General features: G+C 48.7%; 1 protein-coding gene across 2 annotated transcripts in view; it reads left to right on the top strand.

Moving 5' to 3' along the window:
- Positions 1-25,372, top strand: part of CHRNB3 (cholinergic receptor nicotinic beta 3 subunit) — a 72,404-nt gene that overhangs the window by 16,229 nt on the left and 30,803 nt on the right. For both annotated transcript variants that reach the window (XM_073637066.1, XM_073637065.1), the window contains one exon: positions 4,590-4,741. In XM_073637066.1, the coding sequence (XP_073493167.1) occupies positions 4,590-4,741 (152 nt within the window). The remainder of the gene's footprint in view (positions 1-4,589; positions 4,742-25,372) is intronic.

Raw genomic sequence — 25,372 nt, 5'->3', positions numbered from 1 at the left:
CAAAGACTATAGGAGACCCACTCCCCAATAATGGAAATAATGTTTTTAATATGCTGTACTGCATGGCTCTTCTAAGGGGCATTAAAACCATCTTGTTAAGCTACTGTGACCTCCACCACTCTTCCAAGGGGCATTAAAACCGTCTTGTTAAGCTACTGCGACCTCCACGTCTCTTCCAAGGAGCATTAAAACCGTCTTGTTAAGCCACTGTGACCTCCACGTCTCTTCCACGGGGCATTGATATTGTCTTTTTATTCCACTGCGACCTCCACCACTCTTCCAAGGGGCATTAAAACAGTCTTGTTAAGCTACTGTGATCTCCACGTCTCTTCCAAGGGGCATTAAAACCATCTTGTTAAACTACTGTGACCTCCACATCTCTTCCACTGGGCATTGATATTGTCTTTTTATTCCACTGCGACCTCCACGTCTCTTCCAAGGAGCATTAAAACCGTCTTGTTAAGCTACTGTGACCTCCACGTCTCTTCCAAGGGGCATTAAAACCGTCTTGTTAAGCTACTGCGACTTCCACCACTCTTCCAAGGGGCATTAAAACCGTCTTGTTAAGCTACTGTGACCTCCACGTCTCTTCCACGGGGCATTGATATTGTCTTTTTATTCCACTGTGACCTCCACCACTCTTCCAAGGGGCATTAAAACCGTGTTGTTAAGCTACTGTGACCTCCACGTCTCTTCCAAGGGGCATTAAAACCGTCTTGTTAAGCTACTGCGACCTCCACCACTCTTCCAATGGGCATCAAAACCATCTTGTTAAGCTACTGCGACCTCCACCACTCTTCCAAGGGGCATTGATATTGTCTTTTTATTCCACTGTGACCTTCATGTCTCTTCCAAGGGGCATTAACACCGTCTTGTTAAGCTACTGCGACCTCCACCACTCTTCCAAGGGGCATTAAAACCGTCTTGTTAAGCTACTGTGACCTCCACGTCTCTTCCAAGGGGCATTAAAACCGTCTTGTTAAGCTACTGCGACCTCCACCACTCTTCCAAGGGGCATTAAAACCGTCTTGTTAAGCTACTGTGACCTCCACGTCTCTTCCAAGGGGCATTAAAACCGTCTTGTTAAGCTACTGCGACCTCCACCACTCTTCCAAGGGGCATTAAAACCATCTTGTTAAGTTACTGCAACCTCCACCACTCTTCCAAAGGGCATTAAAACCGTCTTGTTAAGCTACTGTGACCTCCACGTCTCTTCCAAGGGGCATTAAAACCGTCTTGTTAAGCTACTGTGACCTCCACGTCTCTTCCACGGGGCATTGATATTGTCTTTTATTCCACTGCGACCTCCACGTCTCTTCCAAGGAGCATTAAAACCGTCTTGTTAAGCTACTGTGACCTCCACGTCTCTTCCAAGGGGCATTAAAACCGTCTTGTTAAGCTACTGCGACTTCCACCACTCTTCCAAGGGGCATTAAAACCGTCTTGTTAAGCTACTGTGACCTCCACGTCTCTTCCACGGGGCATTGATATTGTCTTTTTATTCCACTGTGACCTCCACCACTCTTCCAAGGGGCATTAAAACCATCTTGTTAAGCTACTGCAACCTCCACCACTCTTCCAAAGGGCATTAAAACCGTCTTGTTAAGCTATTGTGACCTCCACGTCTCTTCCAAGGGGCATTAAAACCATCTTGTTAAGCTACTGTGACCTCCACGTCTCTTCCACGGGGCATTGATATTGTCTTTTTATTACACTGTGACCTCCACCACTCTTCCAAGTGGCATTAAAACCGTCTTGTTAAGCTACTGCGACCTCCACCACTTTTCCAAGGGGCATTAAAACCATCTTGTTAAGCTACTGCAACCTCCACCACTCTTTCAAAGGGCATTAAAACCGTCTTGTTAAGCTACTGTGACCTCCACGTCTCTTCCAAGGGGCATTAAAACCGTCTTGTTAAGCTACTGTGACCTCCACGTCTCTTCCAAGGGGCATTAAAACCGTCTTGTTAAGCTACTGTGACCTCCACGTCTCTTCCACTGGGCATTGATATTGTCTTTTTATTCCACTGCGACCTCCATGTCTCTTCCAAGGGGCATTAAAACCGTCTTGTTAAGCTACTGTGACCTCCACGTCTCTTCCAAGGGGCATTAAAACCATCTTGTTAAACCACTCTGAACTCCACAGCTCTTCCAAGGGGCATTGAAATGTTGTTTTTAATTAATTCTAACCTCCACGACTCTTCCAACGGGCATTGCATTTCCTCCTAATTTTAGTCAGCTTTTGCTTTTCAATGCATAGGCGAACACTAAGGGAGACCCACTCCCCAATAATGGGTAGAAGGTTTTTAGTACGCTGTAATCCACATCTGTTTCAAGGGGCATTGCAGTTGCAATTTTTGGGAAGCCTTCCATTCACTTCTTAGGCCAACAGTGTACAGGAGACCCAGTTACTATAAATGGAAAAAACAGTTTAGTTAAGGCCCTCTGACCTCCATGTCACTTCCAAGGGGCATTGGAGTGCCTCGAAATTTTTAGTAGGCATTGCACTCACTGTATGCCCTATAACTGCGTAGCCAAACCGCTCCTTTTGGTACAGAAACATATCCTACAAGACATGTGTGGTTGACTGGCCTGATATTGATGTGAATGGTCCCTGTTCCTCCTGCTCTTTCTCCTTTGCCACCACCTTATCCATTATTCATCACCTAAAGCTTTGTTTTAACGGGAGTCATAGAACTGGGATAGTAGCAGGAGAACATCCAACAATCCTCGGAGGAGGTAGGATATGCGCCAAAACGCTGACCACCTCAGGCCTAGCCGCTACTACATACATGCGCTTGCATTCCAAGGAACGGAAAGCTAAGGAGATGGATGGCCTCATGATCATGAATAATTTACTCGTTGTGTAGGAGGCCGACCACTGTTGCTGTCTACCTTCTGAACTTTGTGTTGAAGCCTGATTGACCCAGGACCCGCAATCCTCTATGTCTGGAGGACGTGTTGCATCCCAGTGTCCAACTGTTTCCCGGCTTCCACAATATTAACCCAGTGTGAAGGCGTCAGTGAGATGGACCATCCCTGGCCACATTCACTTGTCCACGTGTTTGTGGTTAGGCTGTCCTTCAAATAGGGGCGGCTGGGGACCGAGTATGGACACCCGGCCGCCCCCAGGTGACTGGGGACCAAGCGTGGACACCCAGCCGCCGGGCGGCTGGGGACTGAATATGGATACCAGGCCGCCGATGCAGCCATGACGTGGTGGCCAGATTCCGCCTCCACATGCCTAAAAGGCCCAATTTCAAGTGCAAGCAAGCAGTATGGTATTGCAGCCTGGGGGTGGGTGGCAGGCTGCATACTTGCACTTGCATTGCAAGGAATGGGGGAGGTACAATTGAACACTGCCCTGGGACAAGGACTTACACGGGGATAGTTGCAAGTCTACATCTTCTGATGCGGCAAGGATCACTTCTGATGGGCACACTTTTAGGCAGTTACCTGGGAGTCAGAGATGCTTCCAGGGGTCTTCCCCATTCTGTTCCTATGTCTTTTCAGCACTGTATGCATGTGTCACACAGCACATGGCCAGATAAGGTTGTAAAATGTTAAAACGACATTTCCCGGTGAATGCATTTGTCATGGTTGAAAGCAATACAAAAGTGCAAAAACGCATAAAAAATGCTACTTGTGAACATAGCCCAATGTGTGGAGGAGTATTTTTGTTTTTGGTTATTTATTTTACCTTATATACAAGTCTTTACCCTGGAAAGGAAGTTCCTTAACATATTTCACAGGAAAACAGTTTCAGTTTCGTTTTTGAACGTTTTATTGTGAGCCCGTAAAAGTGGCTTAATACCTCTGACCACGTTGTTGACAGCAGTGACCTGGGGGTCAGAAATGCTTCCTGGGGCGTTCCCCATGCTGTTCCCATGTCATTTGAGCACTATCACTATCGTTTGGGGCACTTTTTAGGCTTTCTACAGACTGCTGGGGGTGCCGCCACAAAAATGCTCGGGTCTTCCATAGACTAACATTGGGCTCGTTGCTCGGGTCGAGCACCCGAGTATCACGGTGAGCTCGGCCCGAGCTTCAAGCATCCGAGCATTTTAGTGCTCGCTCAACACTAGTTGTAAGGTGTTTACAGACCATTTTTTTGTAAAATGGCACTGAGAAATTGTCAGGAAAACCCTACTAGAACAGCTAAACTTTATATGGGGTTAATCAGAATCCCTTTAAATGATGGCAGCTGTGTACTGCCTACTATGTAACATGAGTTTGAATGTGGTTGGCTAATTCTGAATACAACCATTTTTCCAATTATAAGAGGGTGTTCATTCTTATGCAACCACATTATTTCAGTTTTGTTATTATCATTTCCCCGATCAAAATGTTTTCAGTTTGTTTCTCATTGGTTTTGTGCACATTATGTGTGTCATTAAAGGTGGAAAAAGTTCTGAAATGATTCTTCTTGGTATGATTTTTTTATATTACAAAAACCTGGCATTTTAACAGGGGTGTGCAGACTTTTTATATCCACTATATGCAAATTCTTTCAATCATATGGCTACATAACCACAAGAACATCTATGAAAAACAACTATTTATTGAATTTGTGTTCTTCCTTGTGTTTAGTATTTTGCAGTATCCATCCTCAGGCAGAAATAGAAGATGCTCTCCTGCGAAACCTTTTCATGGGGTACCAAAAATGGGTGAGGCCTGTGCACAACCCTAATAAAACAATAAAAGTAAATTTTGGCCTGAAAATATCACAGCTCGTGGATGTGGTAAGAAAGCATTACATAAAGTTATGTTTTGCAATAAAGTTTATTTTATTAGTGCATTATTGTTTCTTAAAGGGGTTTCCACTACTTAGATGGTACCTACTTAAATGCCCGAGTCCCCTGAGTAAAATAAAATAAGCTTATACTAACCTCCAGCATCGGCGCTATTCCAGCAATGTCGGTGCCAGGTCTCCTGGCCGCTGGCTAGCTATAGCCTGTAGTATTTCATCTGCTCTGACAGAATATTGATGATCAATCAGTTACTGCTAATAGGCGTCAAGGCTCACGTGACACATATCAAGTGGGCACTGGGAGATACGGTACTAACGTTACTAGAATAGCGCCAGTGCAGGAAGTGAGTATAAGTTTTTCTTATTTTACTCAGGGGACTCTGGCATTTAATTGAAAAACACCAACTTGCCGCTGAAGAAAGAAGCCCTTACATAGTTCCATTGATGGAAAAATAAAAAAAAAATTACAGGTTTTGGAAAATTGCAGCACAAACCAAATTTTTTTTTTTCTTTACAAAGTTCAGAATTTTTTAAACTAGGTGTAGTGGGACGAGTTGTAGTTTTGAATGACACCATTTATTTTACCATATAATGTACTGAAAAATGGGGAAAAAAATCCAAGTGGGATGAAATGGTGAATTAAGTGCAATCCCAAAATTGTTTGTTGGGTCTCTGTTTTTACAGCGTTCACTGTAAAAATGACCTGGAAACAGGTCCATTTCAATACAATTAAAGCAAAGCTAAATATGCATCGATTTGATTTGTGTTTCTTTTATTGTTTTTTATTGGAACATTATAAAAACACATTTTTTGCTTTGTGTTGACATTTTCTGAGACCTGTAACATTTTTATTTTTCTGTCGATGGGGCTGAATGTGGACTTGTTTTCTGCATGGTGAGCTGACATTTTTATTGATGATAATTTTGTGTACATAAGATGCTTTTATTGTTTATTATTACACTTTCTTAGGGAGGTGAGGTGACAAACACCCAAAAAAATGCAATTCTGGTGTTTTGATTTTTCTTTTCTCTTTACAGCGTTAACCGATCTGGTTAATAATTATTAAATTTGGTTGTAAACAATATTGTTATATTTTTTTTTATGTTATTTTTTAATCCCCTTAGAGTACTTTCACCTGCGATCGCTTCTATGTACTGCTTCTTTGATGGCTAGTAGTGTATACTGCAATGCAATAGTAGTATATAGTAAAAATGTAGGTCTTGTAAGGACCTCAGCCTATGGACAGAGACACACTGCTGTATAACTCGTGTGATGACCGCATCGTAAACCTCATACTGGCCGGCACCTCTCCTGACCTGAACATGACAGAGTGATGGTTTTCTAAGCGGCTGTCAAGCTCAGATCAGGAGAGGTGCCGGCCAGTATGAGGTTTACGATGCGGTCATCACACCAGAAATATAGCCTTCTGACAATGCCCTAAAGCTGAGCTTCACAGGAGGACTGAGGTGACCGTGATGGAGGTCTTCAGCAGACGGGGGACCGATAAGAGTCAGTGCTAGAGATTGACAATGGCATTTAAAAGGTTAAGAGCCGCAGCCCGAGCTTGGCACCAGTGGTGGCTGTTAGAAACGGATGTTGCATGCGGAGGGAGCTCAGCTCCAGAGCCCCCTCCATACAGGAGCACCCCTCAGGATGTTAATGCAATGTACTTTTGCAGGAAGGGGTTAATATTGATATTCTGAAGAAACTGGGACCTGGAATATTGGCTAAGAATTAACCGATTACAACTCTATTGAGCTGAAATTCCATTTGAACGCTTCATAATATTCAGTAATGGTCTGAATAAGGAGAACTTTACAGCCAGGAATTAAAGACAACATTGTCATTTAAACATCATAGTTGCTTACATATTATTTGCTGCTTAAAGGGAACCTGTCGCTAGAAAAAAAACGCTATTAACCTTCAGATATGGGGTTAATCTGCAGGTTAACAGCGTTATTTTGCGTTATCTGCATTGGGGCTCAGCTGTCAGCCAGTATTCTCCTGATACTGATCACTAATGCCTCCGATCCTGCATGTCAGACTTATATCCTGTTTACACTGGCTGATGCTCTTGGCATGAAACAGGAAAGCCTCTGAAAAAATTTGGACAAGGAAAGTTTTGCCTCCTCCTGCATGGCCATTTGCGCCATACTTTGTTACTGAAAGAAAAATCCTCAAGCATACTTCCTGCAGATTTCCCTCACCACCTTGATGAATGAGAGTTTAGAATGAGTAAACTGGTGAATTGTTGATATTTTCTTATTTCCATGACTGCTCTGTTTTGTGGCTGGTAGTGTAGCACCCTGAGGATTCGGCTGCTACAGGGGTATTGCACCTCAACCCAGAGGTGTGATATTCCACTCCCGGGTAAGGATGGAGTGTGGACCTGAGCTCGGTAGGCTGCATGCACTACACACATCCCATTTCCGAGGAGCAGGCCGACGGTACTCCCACTTAGAAATGTGCAGGTACGACCGAGTCTGTTCCTGGCTGGAGTGGGAGGGGGGTGGAACATCCCAAGTAGTGTAGGGGCAGATAGGGGGAGCAGCCTGGGTAAAGATAGGAGCTCATTGGGTGCTGGTCACCTGAGCTCACACATAGAGGGAGTATATAAGGTGGGCACCATCAAAGAACAGGGTCAGTCTGTGAGTCTTTGCAGAGAAGTCAGAGGAGGAAGAGGAGCAGAGCAGTCCCAGAGAGAGAGAGAGGAGAAAGCAAGAAAGACCCAGAGGGGGAAACAGAAAAGGAACTCTGAGAACCCAAAGTCCATCAGCGGGTGAAGAGTTGGCATCAGGGTACCGGAACCCAAGCTGGTGGGGGCAAAAACACACCCTAGCCAGAGACCGGAGGCCGTGGGCAGCGTCTGCCACGGCCACCCACCACATCCACCCCGAAGGCATACCACGTGGAGGGTCAGGGAACCCAAGGCCAAGGGTCTCCCAACAGAAGGCCCGAGGGAGCTGGACCTGGGTGGATCAATAGTGGGGACGGCCAGAGAAAGGACAGAAGGAGAGCTCAGGGTCACGCTCCGGACTCGCTTGGGGGTTGGCTGGATCCAGGACCTGGTGGACGCAGCACGGCTCGGGTGGTCACTTGAAGCTGGAGTGACCGGAACATCAGCAGTGAGTAAATACCCTAAACTGCACAACCCGACTCTGTCTTCCTTTAACATCTATGCTGCACCACCACAACCCCCATCCTCTGCACCTGACCCCCTGAGGCTATACCCCACCCGTTGGGGGTTACACCATCAAAAGCTGCACCTACACCATCAGCCTCAGCGGACCCTGCTGCAGCGGCGGCCATAGTGACCGCAATACAACGGGTGGCGTAGTCGACAATAAAGAACTTAATAACATCTGTAGGACTGCCACATACAACTGAGTTTGACACCCTGGGCACGGACCGGGTCACAGCCACTCGGAAGACTACAACTCCCATCTGATCCGGCTCCGGATATTCCCCCTAAAGAATATGGCCCAGGGGGCGCGTCAACTTTGGCGTAGTCGGCAGGATTACGTGCCCACAACAACCGGGTACTGCGTGCCTGAAGAAAAGAACGAGTTTACCTCAAAAAGAAGTCTCCTGCCGGTTCCGGAGGGTCCCCGCCATCGGACTCCATCACAGGTCGATTCCAGCCGGTTGTCCGCCATTAACAGCTTTTTCCCGCCATCTGCAGAGTTTCCCGCCACTGGGAAGCGATTCCCGCCATTTCCAAAGGTTTCCCGCCTTGGAAGAGCGGACGCCATTATGGGCGTGCCAGAGGGTGGCGAGAGGCCACCTCCCATCGTGGGCCAGGACCGAAAATGGCGCCAAAAGTGGAAACCGCCCCCACCAACAGAGACTGTGATGCTAGAGGTGTCTGTCAGCGTGAAAGAACTGCCCCTGGAGCTGACAGTCACCAAGTGGCCCCGGGACCGCCCTCGAGGTGGGAGGAGACGAAAGGAGAGAACAAAGATGGGTGCCGCCTGGAGCAGTCTAGAGCGAGCGCACCCGGAGGCAAGAAGCCTGGAGAAGAATATCGGAGGAGCTTACCCGGAGATGGCGAGAAAGCAGAGCAGCACCGGCCCGCTGGTCAGGAGCCTGCTGGAGACAACAACTGAAGGAGAGCAGAGCAGCACCGACCCGTTGGTCAGGAGCCTGCTGGAAACAACGACCCCACTAGGCCTAGTGGAGGTCCTAGCACAGCTTCCCCGAGACCGGGAGTGTGCACAGACCGCTCTGGAGGGCCTCGCAAGGAGGATGGCCCGGGTGCAGCGAGAGACGTTGGCGGAGTGGAGCCGTGAGATGGCCCAGCAGACCGAGACCTGTCAGCGGAGCACGCCACCCGAGACGAGGAGACAGACCGCCTCTGAGGATGGCGCGGGAGGACTGAAGGCCGGAGACGGCGCCGAGGAGGGAGCCGAACGAGTGGAGGCAGGTAAAGGGGACGTCTATACCCCAAACCGGGAAACCGCGTACCTGCCCCAGCTCCCCGTCGCAGAGCCCGAAGTCTATCCTGCCGTGCCCGTCGCTGCAACGTCACCGCCGCAGACTAGGCCTCAAACGGGAGCCGCGACCCCTGTGACGTCACACGCCTCGACCCCGGGCGTGACCAAGCAGGAAGTACCACCAGCCTGGTCGCAAGGCCTAGTACCCCCGGGCGCCGCAATACCAACAGCGCCCCCTACCTCCGCGGAGCCCCCGGCCTGGTCGCAGGGCCAAGTAGCCCAGGGCGCCGCCGTCCTTACGGTGCCCTTTACCTTCCAGATACCCCAGGCCTGGCCGCAAGGCCCGGGCAACCCGGGCGCTAACACCACCGCGCCCATAAGACCAAGAGTGCCGCATCTGGGAGAGGACCTGTACGCCCAGCATACGTGCCCGGATGGGCAGCCATTTATATGGCCACCGGAGGTTCACCATCCCCGACTCCGGAGAGAGAGACCCCTGGATGAACCCCTGATCCCGGCTCCAAAGCCCGTAAAGAGGATCTCGCCCCCGCTAGCAGAAGCGCAGTTTGAGTGGGACCCCACCGGAGAAGATCTCATGGGGTTCACTCAAGAGACTCGGGCAGCTGCAGCGGAGCGTGCTGAGTGCTGCCGCCAACAGCTCGAGGACTTTGAGAGGGAGCGGAGAGAGAGGCGGGTCCGGGAACAGCAAGCTCAAATAAGGAGCGCGGAGCAGAAGAGCCGGGCCAGGAGAGACCCCCGTGCAGCGCATAGTCCCCGCACCACCGGGACTGTGATAAAGTTTAACATGCAGCATGGGTGGGGCTTCATCCGAGACCACCGCGCCCTAGGCGACGTCTTCGTGACCAGGAGAGACGTTGAGTCCCACCTACCGGAGGGACACAGAGGTCGTGACCTTTACATCGGGGACGAGGTCACCTTCACCAGGCACAAGTGTGCCAAAGGACCCTACGCCCTCCATGTGCATCGTCTAACGGAGGAAGAGCTGCGGTGTGAGGAGGAAGAACAAGAGGACCCGGACGGGTCTGAAACTAGAGTTAGAGGTAACCATAAAGAAAGAGCAGGAGGACGCCGTCGCTAAGTACAGCGAAGCAGAAGCTGTATATAGTTGCCCATCGGGGCACCGTGAAACTGAAACTGAAACTGTTACTGTTGCTAAATATAGTCCCCGTTGGGACCAGCAAGTGTGAACTGTTACCCGTTTAACCCCTAAATCCCACTGACCGAGGACTGAGAGCGGTCATTCCTCCCCAATACTTGGCCGAGGACTGAGAGCGGCCATAATCCCTGTATATAGTTGCGCGTCCTAAAGCGCCCCCTACCGGTTTTATAGGAAAACCAGTTTTCTAGAGAGACTGTCGCACTTTACCCGGTCACACGTTGCACAGTGACCGGAGGAGGAGCCAGAGGCGACGAGAATGTTTTATATGAAAAGTTTTATGCTAATATATGTTGTTTTATATGTTTTATATGTTTATGCAAAAATTTGTATGTTTTTGGTGTTATGTCTTACAGCCCGAGGACGTGCTGTGATTTACCAGGGGGGAATGTAGCACCCTGAGGATTCGGCTGCTACAGGGGTATTGCACCTCAACCCAGAGGTGTGATATTCCACTCCCGGGTAAGGATGGAGTGTGGACCTGAGCTCGGTAGGCTGCATGCACTACACACATCCCATTTCCGAGGAGCAGGCCGACGGTACTCCCACTTAGAAATGTGCAGGTACGACCGAGTCTGTTCCTGGCTGGAGTGGGAGGGGGGTGGAACATCCCAAGTAGTGTAGGGGCAGATAGGGGGAGCAGCCTGGGTAAAGATAGGAGCTCATTGGGTGCTGGTCACCTGAGCTCACACATAGAGGGAGTATATAAGGTGGGCACCATCAAAGAACAGGGTCAGTCTGTGAGTCTTTGCAGAGAAGTCAGAGGAGGAAGAGGAGCAGAGCAGTCCCAGAGAGAGAGAGAGGAGAAAGCAAGAAAGACCCAGAGGGGGAAACAGAAAAGGAACTCTGAGAACCCAAAGTCCATCAGCGGGTGAAGAGTTGGCATCAGGGTACCGGAACCCAAGCTGGTGGGGGCAAAAACACACCCTAGCCAGAGACCGGAGGCCGTGGGCAGCGTCTGCCACGGCCACCCACCACATCCACCCCGAAGGCATACCACGTGGAGGGTCAGGGAACCCAAGGCCAAGGGTCTCCCAACAGAAGGCCCGAGGGAGCTGGACCTGGGTGGATCAATAGTGGGGACGGCCAGAGAAAGGACAGAAGGAGAGCTCAGGGTCACGCTCCGGACTCGCTTGGGGGTTGGCTGGATCCAGGACCTGGTGGACGCAGCACGGCTCGGGTGGTCACTTGAAGCTGGAGTGACCGGAACATCAGCAGTGAGTAAATACCCTAAACTGCACAACCCGACTCTGTCTTCCTTTAACATCTATGCTGCACCACCACAACCCCCATCCTCTGCACCTGACCCCCTGAGGCTATACCCCACCCGTTGGGGGTTACACCATCAAAAGCTGCACCTACACCATCAGCCTCAGCGGACCCTGCTGCAGCGGCGGCCATAGTGACCGCAATACAACGGGTGGCGTAGTCGACAATAAAGAACTTAATAACATCTGTAGGACTGCCACATACAACTGAGTTTGACACCCTGGGCACGGACCGGGTCACAGCCACTCGGAAGACTACAACTCCCATCTGATCCGGCTCCGGATATTCCCCCTAAAGAATATGGCCCAGGGGGCGCGTCAGTAGCACTTTCTTCCGGATGAGCCCTGGCTCTGATCCTGCTTTCCCTGGGCAAGCATGCCTCCTCTGGCCTTGCCAGGGAGATACTGGGTTCACCTGTTGGCTCTCCAGATTGATGTCTGTGTCGAATGGAGGGTCTCTTGTTTAACTGTTGCCTCTCTGTGACCTGTAGTGCAGGCAGGCATGTACGGGGGAGGTTACATGTGGCTTATCATGCCAAGCACCATTATATATGTTAAACAAAGCCCCCACCACATCATCTTGCTTTTCCTGGGATAAACCTGAAGGGTCTGCCTCCTCTAACCTTGTTTGAGAGGTGCTGGGTCCACCTGATGTCTCTCCACAATGGCAGCTGTGCTGAGTGGAAGATGTTGTGTTGAGCTGTTTCATCTCTGTTGTCTGTAGTACATGAAGGCATGTACAAGGCAGGTTACAAGGAGCTTATCATGCCATGTATTTTTTTTTTTGTTATACAAAGCGTCTACCGCCTCATCCTACATTCCCTGGGACAAGCTTGAAGGTCCTGCCTCCTTTGGCCTTGCCTTTGGGGTGCTGGGTTGGCCTGATGGTGCTACATATTGGCATCTGTTTTGAGTGGAAGGTCTCGGGTTGGACTGTTCTCTCTCTGTAGTCTGTAGTACAGGGAGGCATGTACAAGGCGGGTTACACTGGGTCTATCATACTAAGTATCATTCATTATATTCCACCTCATCCTGCCTTCCCTGGGACAAGCCTGAAGGTCCTGTTTGCCCTGGCCATGCCTGAAAGGTGATAGGTTTATCTGCTTGCTGAGCAGTGGGTCTCATATTGGAATGTTCACTCTATGTAGACTGTATTGGAATTAGACATGCGGTTACGGTGCTGGGACCTAATATGGAATTCAGTATAAGCTGTTGCACCTGGTCTCTCTGTGCCTGGGACATCCTGACAAGCCTGCTTGTTCTGGCCCTGCCTCAGAAGTGCTGGGAGTATATGCTACATCTTTGCGTGGCTGCTTGTGGAATGTTCTGATTGTATGATTTGTTGTAGACCATGACATGCATGGCCGATTTTAAAAAGTGATCAACTTGTACAAAGACTATACAAGTCGCTTGTGACTTGTTTACTGAACAGTTCACATAGTCTGCTGAACAATGATGTGGGCGGAAGGAGGGCTAATAAGATCATCTTGCCCCTATACAGCTTCATATTAACAGCAGCACATCACCGGTTTACACAGGATGATGTCCAGCCGAAAACAATTTTTATGCCGGCATAATCAAGCCAATCAACAAAAATTAGAATTTTGTTAACGTAGATTGCATATTGCAACACAATCTATGCTATATATAATCTATTATTTACATATAGACCCCAGTTCATCAAGCAGTTTTCACCAGTTTTCTGGTCTACAGCTACATTTTTTCCAACCAATCTTGACCAGTTTCGCTGAGTTTTTGACCAAAGGGCAGATCTTAGCGGGGAGGCACCATGGCTGAGCGTGACCAACAAATTAATTATAATTTAATTATGTCTTTGTTGGGGTGCATGGCAACTAACAGATGTTCCAAATCCACTTCTCTTAATGATTTTGATGCATTTTACAACAGTACACTCTCCAAGACTGGTGTACAAAATGCCAATCTTGATTAATCAGGCTCATAGTTTATATAATGCAGTATATGCTATATGTACATTCTATAATATATACACACTCAATCTATGCTATATGCACAGTCTGTAAGATATATATATATATGTATATATAATTTCACATAGAATCTGTGTAGAAACAGTGTATGCTATGTACAAAGTCTATACTAAATATGTACAAAGTCTATACTAAGTACAAAAAAATCTACTGTATATACAGTATATAGCTATGCATGTACAGTATATACTATATACACAGTACAAACAATCTACACAGGGACAGTATCAAAGAGCTTGCTCAGTTTGCCACCCCTAATGCCAGTCCTGGATTATTGTACAGTTATCACTTGACAGTATGCTAACAAACTTAGTTTATACACTGGATTATTAATACATAATGCAAACCGAAAACTCTGAAAATGAATAAAATATCAAAAATAAAACAGACCGGATTACATAGCACATAAATACATTTTAGCAGTAAACATGTGACTAAAGTATTGTAACATGTATTACTACTATTTTCCTGTAATTAGGATATTTGAGTCAGCTCTTCTGGGAAGATATTGCAAGACGCAGGGTTCCTTTTCCCTGTGTCTTGCAATATAGAACCACTTCAATATATTGAGGTGAAAGGATTATATTATCTGGAGTGTACTGACAAAATAGCAGCACAAAGTTATTACTGCAACATGTGCGTCATTCCCGTGCCACTAAGACCAATTCAATATAGAAAATCCTACTACCTTTGTCATTGGCTCGGAAACCAGATATATTACAGGAATATTACAAAGAATTCATGTATCCAAACCAAACGTTTTTATTCTCCCTGCTAAGCCTATGGGTGCGTGTGAAACATTGGACTGCATTTGGATGATACGCGCACAGAGACAATGGAGAAGATGGAGAAATTAAGTTCTCCATCTTCTCCACAGCTGTGATACGATTCTCTCATTTAAGAGAATAGGATCAGAGTAAGATGACACTCGGCTCACACTGACAGAGTTTGAGCTGAGTGTCATTAACATAATCGGCCATATTCTCTTTCATGAGAGAATCGACGGCCATGTGACCCCGGCCTTTGAAGAATTTTGGCCAATCTGTAAAGATTTCTCCAAAAAATGTAATGCACTTTGTGGCTATTTTGGAATCTGAGGAGCTTGTGTCAGTTATTTTCTACTAATGTGTTCATAGTAATATCTGAGTCATAGATACAGTATAAGTTACTTATATTCTTCATCATTCAGATTAACTTTTCCATTTTAGAATTACCAGAATGCGTCTGAAGCCTAATTCAGGTGTCAGTGATTTTTCTCGTACGTGAAAAAACACGGACCATATTTGATCAATATTTTGGATCCCATTTACATTAATGTTTGGAAAGTGAGGCAGCTTTTTACCATTAGTGTTTGATCAGTGATTTTCTCGTATGCTTAAAAAGAGATTGTAAAGCTTCTCCTAATCAAAAAAAATGTTAAAGAGAATCTGTCACCATCTGGCACTTATCAGACCTCTAATATGGACATACAGGTGATAGAAATGTAAATCTATACATATCTGTATGGCCCATATTAGAGGTCCGGTTGCTTTGAAATGTTTTTTTATTCAGTCAGTTTTCTTATTCTTGCAGGCTGGGGGACGGGAAGAAATCCCCTCCTACGTTGCTAATTACAATTGCTAATTATTAATTACAGGGCCCTGTGACATGCAGTCTCGTCTTCAAGATCCCGCACATGGACAAATCACCTATAACGCAAGACGCACTTTTTTTTTCTCCTGGCTATACTTTTTCCAGCAGTGACCTTGTGCGCAGGCGCCGGAAAGTCACAGTGACTCCCCAGCGCCTGTGCACAAGATCACTGTTGGAAAAAATATGGCCAGTTTTAACACTGGTCACAAGGATAGCCACAACAAGCTGATGCTTTATGTTGTCTGTAGATCTCTTGTCAGAACTGTTGTATGGATAACTTCCCAATCGCTGGGTGTCCAACCGCTGGAACTCCCACCGATCCCGAGAACCAAGGAATACTATGTACATTGCATAGTTGGAGCACCACATGTGCCTCCTCCTTTTTCAAAACAAATTTATTGTCATTCCATCCATTGGTGGATGGTAAATAAGCTGCAAACATGAAAGGTCAAAAACTGACTAAGGCTTGTCTCAGATGGCTGTATGTCACAGTTCATATATGACAGTGGGTCTCCTCACTCAATTCAACAGCCTCATATATACAGTTGAAACCAGAAGTTTACATACACTACATAAAAAGACGCATATACATGTTTTTCTCAATATCTGACATGAAATCAGAATAAACCTTTCCCGTTTTAGGTCTATTAGGATTACCATCATTTTTAATATTTGCCAGATGCCAGAATAATGAGAGAGAGAGAATGTTTTAAGGTATTTTTATTACTTACTGCAAAGTCAAAAGTTTGCATACATTTCATTAGTATTTGGTACCATTGCCCTTAAACTGAATGACTTGGGTCAAACGTTTGGGATATCCTTCCACAAGCTTCTCACAATAGTTGGTCAGAATTTGGGTCCATTCCTCCTGACAAAACTGGTGTAACTGATCCAGGTTTGTAGGTCGCCTTGCTTGCTCCGGCCTTTTCAGCTTTGCCCATAAATTTTCAAAAGGATTGAGATCAGGACTTTGTGATGGCCACTCCAAAACATTGACTTTGTTATACTTAAGCCACTTTGTTACCATTTTGGCAGTATGCTTCAGGTCATTGTCCATTTGGAAAACCCATTTCTGCCCAACCTTTAATTTCCTTTCAAATGTCTTGAGATGTTGCTTCAGTATTGCCACATAATCTTCTTTTCTCATGATGCCATCTATTTTGTGAAGTGCACCAGTCCCTCCTGCAGCAAAACAACCCCACAACATGATGCAGCAACCCCCATGTTTCACAGTTGGGATGGTGTTCTTAAGCTTTCAAGCTTCTCCTTTTTTCCTCCAAACGTAACAATGGTCATTATGCCCAAAAAGTTCAATTTTAGTTTTATCAGACCACAGGACATTCCTCCAAAAATTAAGGCCTTTGTTCCTGAGTTCATTTGCAAGCATTAATCTGGCTTTTTTATGCTTCTTTTGGAGTAATGGCTTCTTTCTGGCAGAGTGGCCTTTCAGCCCGTGTTGATACAGTACTCGTTTCACTGTGTATATTGACACAATCTTACCAGCTTCTGCCATCATCTTCACAAGGTCTTTTGCTTTTGTCCTTGGGTTGATATGCACAAGTCGGACCAAAGTACATTCATCTCTGGGACACAGAAAACGTCTCCTTCCTGAGCGGTATGATGGTTGGACATTCCCAACTTGTTTGTACTTGCGTACAATTGCTTGTACAGATGAACGAGGCACCTTCAGGTATCTTGAAATTGTACCCAAGGATGAGCCAGACTTGTGCAAGTCCACAATTCTCTTCCTGATATCTTGGCTGATTTCTTTACACTTTCCCAAGATGCTACACAAAGAAGCCGTGTGTTACAGGTGTGCATTAAAATGCATCCACAGGTGTGTCTCTAATTAACTCAGATGTTTCCAAAAAAACTATCAGAAGCTTCTAAATACATGACATCATCATATGGGCAGTCCAGAATTGTTTAATTTAAAGGCATAGTAATCTTAGTGTATGTAAACTTTTGACTTTGCAGTAAGTAATAAAAATGCCTTAAAACATTTTCTTTCTCATTATTATGACATTTGGAAAATATTAAAAATGATGATAATCCTAATTGACCTAAAATGGGAAAGGTTTATTCAGATTTCATGTCAGATATTGAAAAAAACATGCATATGTGTCTTTTTATATAATGTATGTAAACCTCTGGTTTCAACTGTACCTATAACCTTGAAAAGGTATGGGTAAAGACTAAGGTCTCCTTTCATCAAAGCTTTAACAGCAGAAAACTAGCATAAAAAATTTTGAAGAGTCTCAAATTTTTTTGCGGAACGAAGAATTGGGACACTGCTACACCCGGTCGTCAAATTCAGCAAAAGTGCTGACGTTTCTTATGTCAGAAAGGCAACTCCAGTACCTGACTGGAGTAGCATTTGTGGCAATATACAAGTCACTAAGAAAATGCGCCAAATTCATTAAGTCACAACATTCCACAGCGAGTCCTTCATTAAGAGTGTTGTGCGTAACGCCAATCTTAATGAATTGCCCCTGACTCTTCATTTGGAAAAAACATTAAATTATGGACTTCTGGACATCTATATATATAATCGTCTTATCCCGTCTGTCTTTCTGTCTGTCTGTCTGTCCAGGAAATCCCGCGTCGCTCATTGGTCCGGCCGCGGCCAATCAGCGACGCGGGATTTGAGAAAAACATGGCGGCCGTTAGCGGCTCATCTGCGGGACGGAGGTCAGCGGCGATGCAGCCGGGAGATGACCGGCGCGAGGCGCTCATCTCCCGGCTGATAGCAGCAGAAGGACCCCGACCTGCGGCGCCGCTGACTTCCATGCGGCTAGGGTGTCAAGGGAGGACCGGGGAGGGTGTCAAGGGAGGACCGGGGAGCGGCGCTGCCGGTCGGGATACTTCTGCTGCGAGCAGCCGCTCATTTCCCGGCTTCTCACAGGGGAAGTAGCCGCACAGGCAGCGGCGCTCCCCGGTCCTCACCAATACGATTCCGCTCCCCGGTCCTCACCAATACGATTCGACCAATCAGCGAGATTGGCGTCAAATTTAAACAACGCTCTGCTGATTGGTCGCGACTGCGACCAATCAGCAGAGCGGTCGCGGCCGGCGACCGCGACCAATCAGTAGAGCGGTGTTTAAATTTGGCGCCAATAATGCTGATTGGTCGCTGCGGGCGACCGCGACCAATCAGCAAAGCGGTGTTTAAATTTGGCGCCTATAATGCTGATTGGTCGTGGCCGGCCGCGACCAATCAGCGATATTGGCGCCAAATTTAAACACCGTTTTGCTGATTGGTCGTGGTCACAACTAATCAGCGATTTTAGCGCCAAATTTAAACAAGCTCTCCGGTCCTCACTAACACAGTTCGCTGATTGGTCGCGGCCGCCACCCGCGACCAATCACCGATATTGCCGCCAAATTTAAACACCGTTTTGCTGATTGGTCGCGGTTGCCGGCCGCGACCAATCAGCGATTTTGGCGCCAAACTTAAACAACACTCTGCTGATTGCGCCCGGTCGGCCGCATACATATTCTAGAATACCCGATGCGTTAGAATCGGGCCACCATCTAGTATCACTATAACGGACTAGTTTACAACTGAATTGTAATAGAGCACCCATAGTGGTGCTTAGGACCATGCTGTATCCCTGTATGCCTCCAATTTTATACTGAGACAGACTGAGATTTATACATGATACTAAAAGAAATAATTAATATTTTACAGGTACAAATCATCTATAACAGAGCAGTGGTTACAGTCCATTATATCCACTAGCATTCTGCACAGAAATGTATTGAGTTGAAATGGAAAGCTACAAAACTGTAGAATGAAGTGAAATAAGTCAGAAATTCACAGACCTGCTTTTTTCTGTCCAATAACACAATGTACACTGATTTCCATTGCCTTCTGGTGAATGATAAAGTAAAAAGAAAACTTGGCAGCAGTTCTGTGTACAAGTGACCTTCTATAGCTCCAAAGAAGTAAGTGTCACACGCACACTGCTAGGTTCAGATAGGGGCGAGACAGGTTACATGAATTCTTTGGAACCCTGGGGGAACTGTTACTGATAACAGGTCTGGGTATGCAGCCCTCAGAGTGGTGGAAACAGACAAGATAAAGGACAGGACCTGGCAATTCAGTTGCAAAGACAAACTGAGTGAAGGTGTTGCTCAGGCCCCTCCTTCTGGGTGGAGGGGGTTTAAATATCCAGTGTCTCACAACAATAGGCTGGAGACGCATTAGGGGTGCGCCCACAGCAGCTATGAGAATCAGGAAGTAACCGGGCCGCCGCCCTAAGCAATCAGACAAGAGACATGCACACAGCATGAACTCGAGCAAGATTTGTAGCCTGGACTGATGGGTAAGATTGCAGTCTTGCATAGTGGGAGGTGGTGCACTATGCAAGTGACGCGCCCCCTGGGCCAGTGTTGTTTGGGGGATACCCGGAGCCGGATCAGATGGGGGTTGTAGTCTCCGAGTGGCGGTGACCCGGTCCGTGCCCAGGGTGTCAAGCTCAGTGTGTGGCAGTCCTACAGATGTTACTGGATGTTCTTTAGTGTCGACTACGCCACCCGTTGATTTGCGGTCACTCCGGCCGCCGCTGCAGCAGGGTCCGCTGAGGCTGGTGGTGTGTGTGCAGCTCAGGTAGTATAACCCCCAACGGGAGGGGTATAGCCTCAGGGGGTCAGTTGCAGAGGATGGTGGTTGTGGTGGTGCAGTGAGGGTGGTAATGAAACTCAGAGTCGGGCTGTGCAGTTCAGGGTTTTTACTTACTGCTTTTGTGTTGGTCACTCCGGCCTTGAGTGACCACCCGAGCCGTGCTGCGTCCACCAGGTCCTGGACTCGGCCAACCCCCAGGTGATTCTGGAGCGTGTTCCTGAGCTCCCTTTCTGACTTGTCCTTCTCTCTGGCCTTCCCCACCAGGGATCCACCTAAGTCCGGCTCCCTCGGGCCTCTTGTTGGTAAAACCCTTGTCTCTGGGTTCCCTGACCCTATTCTTGGTTTGCCTTCCGGGTGGATTTAGTGGGTGGTCGTGGCAGATCCTGCCCACGACCTCCGGTCTCTGGCTAAGGATTAGTGCCCTCCACCAGCTTGGGATCCGGTACCCTTGTGCCAACTCTTCACCCTCTGGTCTAATTTTGGGTTCTTGGAGTTCCCTCTTCTCCCCCTCTGGGTCCTTCTTTTCTCCTCTCTCTCACTCTCTTGGCCTTGGAGCTGGCTGAGCTGCTCTGCTTGTCGGACCAAACCTCTACAAAAGACCCTGTTCTAAGATGGTTCCCACCTTATATACTCCCTCTATGTGTGAGCTCAGGTGACCAGCACCCAATGAGCTCCTAGCATTACCCAGACTGCTCCCCCTATCTGCCCCTACACTACTGGGATGTTCCACCCCCCTCCCACTCCAGCCAGGGACAGACGCTGTCGTACCTGCACATTTCTCTAGTGGGAGTACCATTGGTCTGTCCCCCGGAAATGGGATGTATGTAGTGCATGCAGCCTACTGAGCTCAGTTCCACACTCCATCCTTACCCGGGAGTGGAATACCACACCTCTGGCTTGAGGTGTAATACCCCTGTAGCAGCCGAATCCTCAGGGTGCTACATTCCCCCCTGGTAAATCACAGCACGTCCTCGGGCTGTAAGATATAAAAAAAACATCCAAAACATACAATTTTTTTTCATAAACATAAACATATAAAACATCACATATATTATCAGCAATAAAACTTTTCATATAAAACTTTTCAGAAATAACATCCTTGTAAACACTCTTGCTCCTCCGGCCACGGTGCAACTTGTGACCGGGAAAAGTGCGACAGTCTCCTTTAGAAACACGGTTTTCCTATAAAACCTGTAGAGGGCGCCTTAGAAAGCGCAACTATATACAGGGGGAATATGGCCGCTCTCAGTCCTCGGCCAGGTAATGGGAATAGGGACACACGGGTTAACAGTTCACTCTTGTCCCAACGGGGACATATTTAAAGCAGCAACAGTTCACTGTACCCCGATGGGTAACTATTTACAGTCTCTTTACCGTACTTTAACGACGGCGTCCTCCTGCTCCTTCTTTGGATTCAGACCCGTCCGGGTCCTCCTGCTCCTCCTCACACCGCAGCTCCTCCTCCGTCAGGCGATGCACATGGAGGGCGTAGGGTCCTTTGGCACACTTGTGCCGGGTGAAGGTGACCTCGTCCCCTACATACAGGTCACGACCTCTGTGTCCCTCCGGCAGATGGCTTTCTACGTCTCTGCGGGTGACAAAGACGTCGCCGGGGGTATGATGGTCTTTTATGAAGCCCCACCCATGCTGCAGGTTGAATTTAATCACAGTCCCGGTGGTACGGGGACCATGAGCTGCACGGGGGTTCCTCCTGGTCCGGCTCTTCTGCTCCGCGCTCCTTATCTGTGCTTGCTGTTCCCGGACCCGCCTCTCTCTCCGCTCCTTCTCGAAGACCTCGAGCTGCTGGCGGCAGCACTCTGCACGCTCCGCTGCGGCCGCCCGAGTCTCCTGAGTGAACCCCATGAGGTCTCCTCCGGTGGGGTCCCACTCAAACTGTGCCTCCTCTAGCGGGGGCTGGGTCCTCCTGACGGGCTTCGGAGCCGGAATCAGGGGCTCACACAGGGGCCTCGCCCTTTGGAGTTCCAGTTGGTAGTACTCCTGGGGCCATATGAAGGGCTGCCCATCCGGGCACGTATGCTGGGCGAACAGGTCCTCACCCAGGTGCGGTACTTTAGGTGTTATGGGCGCTGTGGTGGTAGCGGCGCCTGGGTTGACCAGGCCTTGCGACCAGGCTTGGGGCACGCTAAAGGAAAAGGGCACCGTAAGAACGGCGGCGCCCGTGGTTACTCGGCCCTGCGACCAGGCTGGTGGCTCCGCGGAGGTAGGGGGCGCTGTTGGAATTGCGGCGCCCGGAGGTACTAGACCTTGCGACCAGGCCGTTGGTATTTCCTGTTTGGTCGCGCTCAGGGTCGAGGCGTGTGACGTCACAGGGGTCGCGGCCGCAGCTTCTACTTGAGGCCTAGTCTGGCACGGTGACGATGCAGCGACGGGCACGGCAGGGGGAATTTCGGGCTCTGCGACGGGGAGCTGGGGCAGGCTCACGGTTTCTCGGCTCGGGGTAGTGACGTCCCCTTTACCTGCCTCCAGTTGTCCAGCTCCCTTCTCGGCGCCGTCTCCGGCCTTCACTCCTCCTGCACCATCCTCAGAGGCGGTCTGTCTCCTCGTCTCGGGTGGCGTGCTCCGCTGACGGGTTCCGGTCTGCTGGGCCATCTCACGGCTCCACTCCGTCAGCGTGTCTTGCTGCACTTGGGCCATCCTCCGTGCGAGGCCCTCCAGCGCGGTCTGTGCACACTCCCGGTCTCGGGGGAGCTGTGCTAGGATCTCCACTAAGCCTAGTGGGGTTGTTGCTTGCAGCAGGCTCCTGACCACTGGGTCGGTGCTGCCTGTCTCTCCCTCCATCTCCGGGTACGACTTCTCCGGAGTCCTCTCCAGACTTCTTGTCTCCGGGTGCGCTCTCTCCAGACTCCTCCAGGCTGCACCCATCTTCGCTCTCTTGTTCTGTCTCCGCCCACATTGAAGGTGGTCCCAGGGCAACTTTGTGATTGTCAGTTCCAGGGGCAGTTCTCTCACGCTGATGGACACTTCCAGCATCACAGTCTCTGTTGGTGGGCGCGGTTTCCGCTTTTGGCGCCATTCTTCGACCTGGCCCACGATGGGAGGTGACCTCTTGCCACCCTCTGGCACGCCCATAATGGCGTCCGCTCTTCCAAGGCGGGAAATCTTTGGAAATGGCGGGAATCGTCTCCCAGTGGCGGGAAACTCCATGGATGGCGGGAAAAAGCTGCAAATGGCGGACAACCGGCGGGAAACGACCTGTGATGGGGTCCGTTGGCGGGGACCCTCCGGAACCGGCGGGAGACTTCTTTTTGAGGTAACGGTGAACTTTTCTTCAGGCACGCAGTACCCGGTTGTTGCGGGCACGTAATCCTGCCGACTACGCCAAAGTTGACGCGCCCCCTGGGCCAGTGTTGTTTGGGGGATACCCGGAGCCGGATCAGATGGGGGTTGTAGTCTCCGAGTGGCGGTGACCCGGTCCGTGCCCAGGGTGTCAAGCTCAGTGTGTGGCAGTCCTACAGATGTTACTGGATGTTCTTTAGTGTCGACTACGCCACCCGTTGATTTGCGGTCACTCCGGCCGCCGCTGCAGCAGGGTCCGCTGAGGCTGGTGGTGTGTGTGCAGCTCAGGTAGTATAACCCCCAACGGGAGGGGTATAGCCTCAGGGGGTCAGTTGCAGAGGATGGTGGTTGTGGTGGTGCAGTGAGGGTGGTAATGAAACTCAGAGTCGGGCTGTGCAGTTCAGGGTTTTTACTTACTGCTTTTGTGTTGGTCACTCCGGCCTTGAGTGACCACCCGAGCCGTGCTGCGTCCACCAGGTCCTGGACTCGGCCAACCCCCAGGTGATTCTGGAGCGTGTTCCTGAGCTCCCTTTCTGACTTGTCCTTCTCTCTGGCCTTCCCCACCAGGGATCCACCTAAGTCCGGCTCCCTCGGGCCTCTTGTTGGTAAAACCCTTGTCTCTGGGTTCCCTGACCCTATTCTTGGTTTGCCTTCCGGGTGGATTTAGTGGGTGGTCGTGGCAGATCCTGCCCACGACCTCCGGTCTCTGGCTAAGGATTAGTGCCCTCCACCAGCTTGGGATCCGGTACCCTTGTGCCAACTCTTCACCCTCTGGTCTAATTTTGGGTTCTTGGAGTTCCCTCTTCTCCCCCTCTGGGTCCTTCTTTTCTCCTCTCTCTCACTCTCTTGGCCTTGGAGCTGGCTGAGCTGCTCTGCTTGTCGGACCAAACCTCTACAAAAGACCCTGTTCTAAGATGGTTCCCACCTTATATACTCCCTCTATGTGTGAGCTCAGGTGACCAGCACCCAATGAGCTCCTAGCATTACCCAGACTGCTCCCCCCTATCTGCCCCTACACTACTGGGATTTTCCACCCCCCTCCCACTCCAGCCAGGGACAGACGCTGTCGTACCTGCACATTTCTCTAGTGGGAGTACCATTGGTCTGTCCCCCGGAAATGGGATGTATGTAGTGCATGCAGCCTACTGAGCTCAGTTCCACACTCCATCCTTACCCGGGAGTGGAATACCACACCTCTGGCTTGAGGTGTAATACCCCTGTAGCAGCCGAATCCTCAGGGTGCTACACAAGCACACCGCCAGGGATGTTACACCCAGCACCCTCCAGTTGTCGTTCCATTTACACAGTACATTGCAAGGTTTTGCCTCTGTTCCGCTTGGACTGTTCCTGCCTCAACAGACTCTGTTAGTCCTAGGGACTTCCCATTCGGCAACGCAGTGTTTCTGAGATCCGCTACCATTCCCTCGCTTTTCCCCGTTCGGCCTCTTCCGAAGAGAATAAGACACACATTTCAGTGCCTACTTCGGTCCTCAGGCCTCAGACCTGACAGGGATTTCCGCAAGACTTCTGCCCAAACTATATGTACTGGTAGTGGCCACTGCAGCTTGCACATGAACTTCCCAATTAAACCTCTCACTGTCTTAGACTCCAACTGACTAAACCAGGAAATGCTCTCTCTTTTTCTTTACTCTAGCCCCTCTCAACATATGGACTATTCCCAAAACATATTAACTGTATCCTAACCTGTCTGCTTCAGCAGTCTGTTGCTGGAAAAACATAACCTTTCACCTACTTAACTAATATGCCCACCACTGCATATTTGCATTTTTCTTAATCTAACCTCTAAGCCCTATACTATACCCTATGTCCTAAACCTAACTGTATGCTTTGTCTATTCACTACACATTACTCAAATTGTACAATCATTAAATTACATCACAGTAAAAAATCACTTAGTTCTTGTAATATGTGAAAATGCTTAGACCATTATAACAGTCATCAAAATACAATAAAATTACATGTCAGAACCATTTTGTAAATATTGTCTTTCAGCAAGGAAGGCACGTGACAGTCCATGTCACTCCCTTACACAATCTCAGAAAAATGCTTTGAACCCAAGATGCTACTTCCTTGGAACAAAGGAAGTCCCTGCAATTCTCCGCCTCTGCATAAACAGATCTCAAGCTTATTGTCTTTTTCTCCAGTAGATATCCTGCTTT

The sequence above is a fragment of the Phyllobates terribilis genome, unplaced genomic scaffold (genome assembly GCF_046119375.1).
Source record: "Phyllobates terribilis strain yellow unplaced genomic scaffold, ASM4611937v1 Scaffold_1__5_contigs__length_1240528914, whole genome shotgun sequence".
NCBI lineage: Eukaryota > Metazoa > Chordata > Amphibia > Anura > Dendrobatidae > Phyllobates > Phyllobates terribilis.
This window is presented reverse-complemented; position numbering and strand designations above follow the sequence as displayed.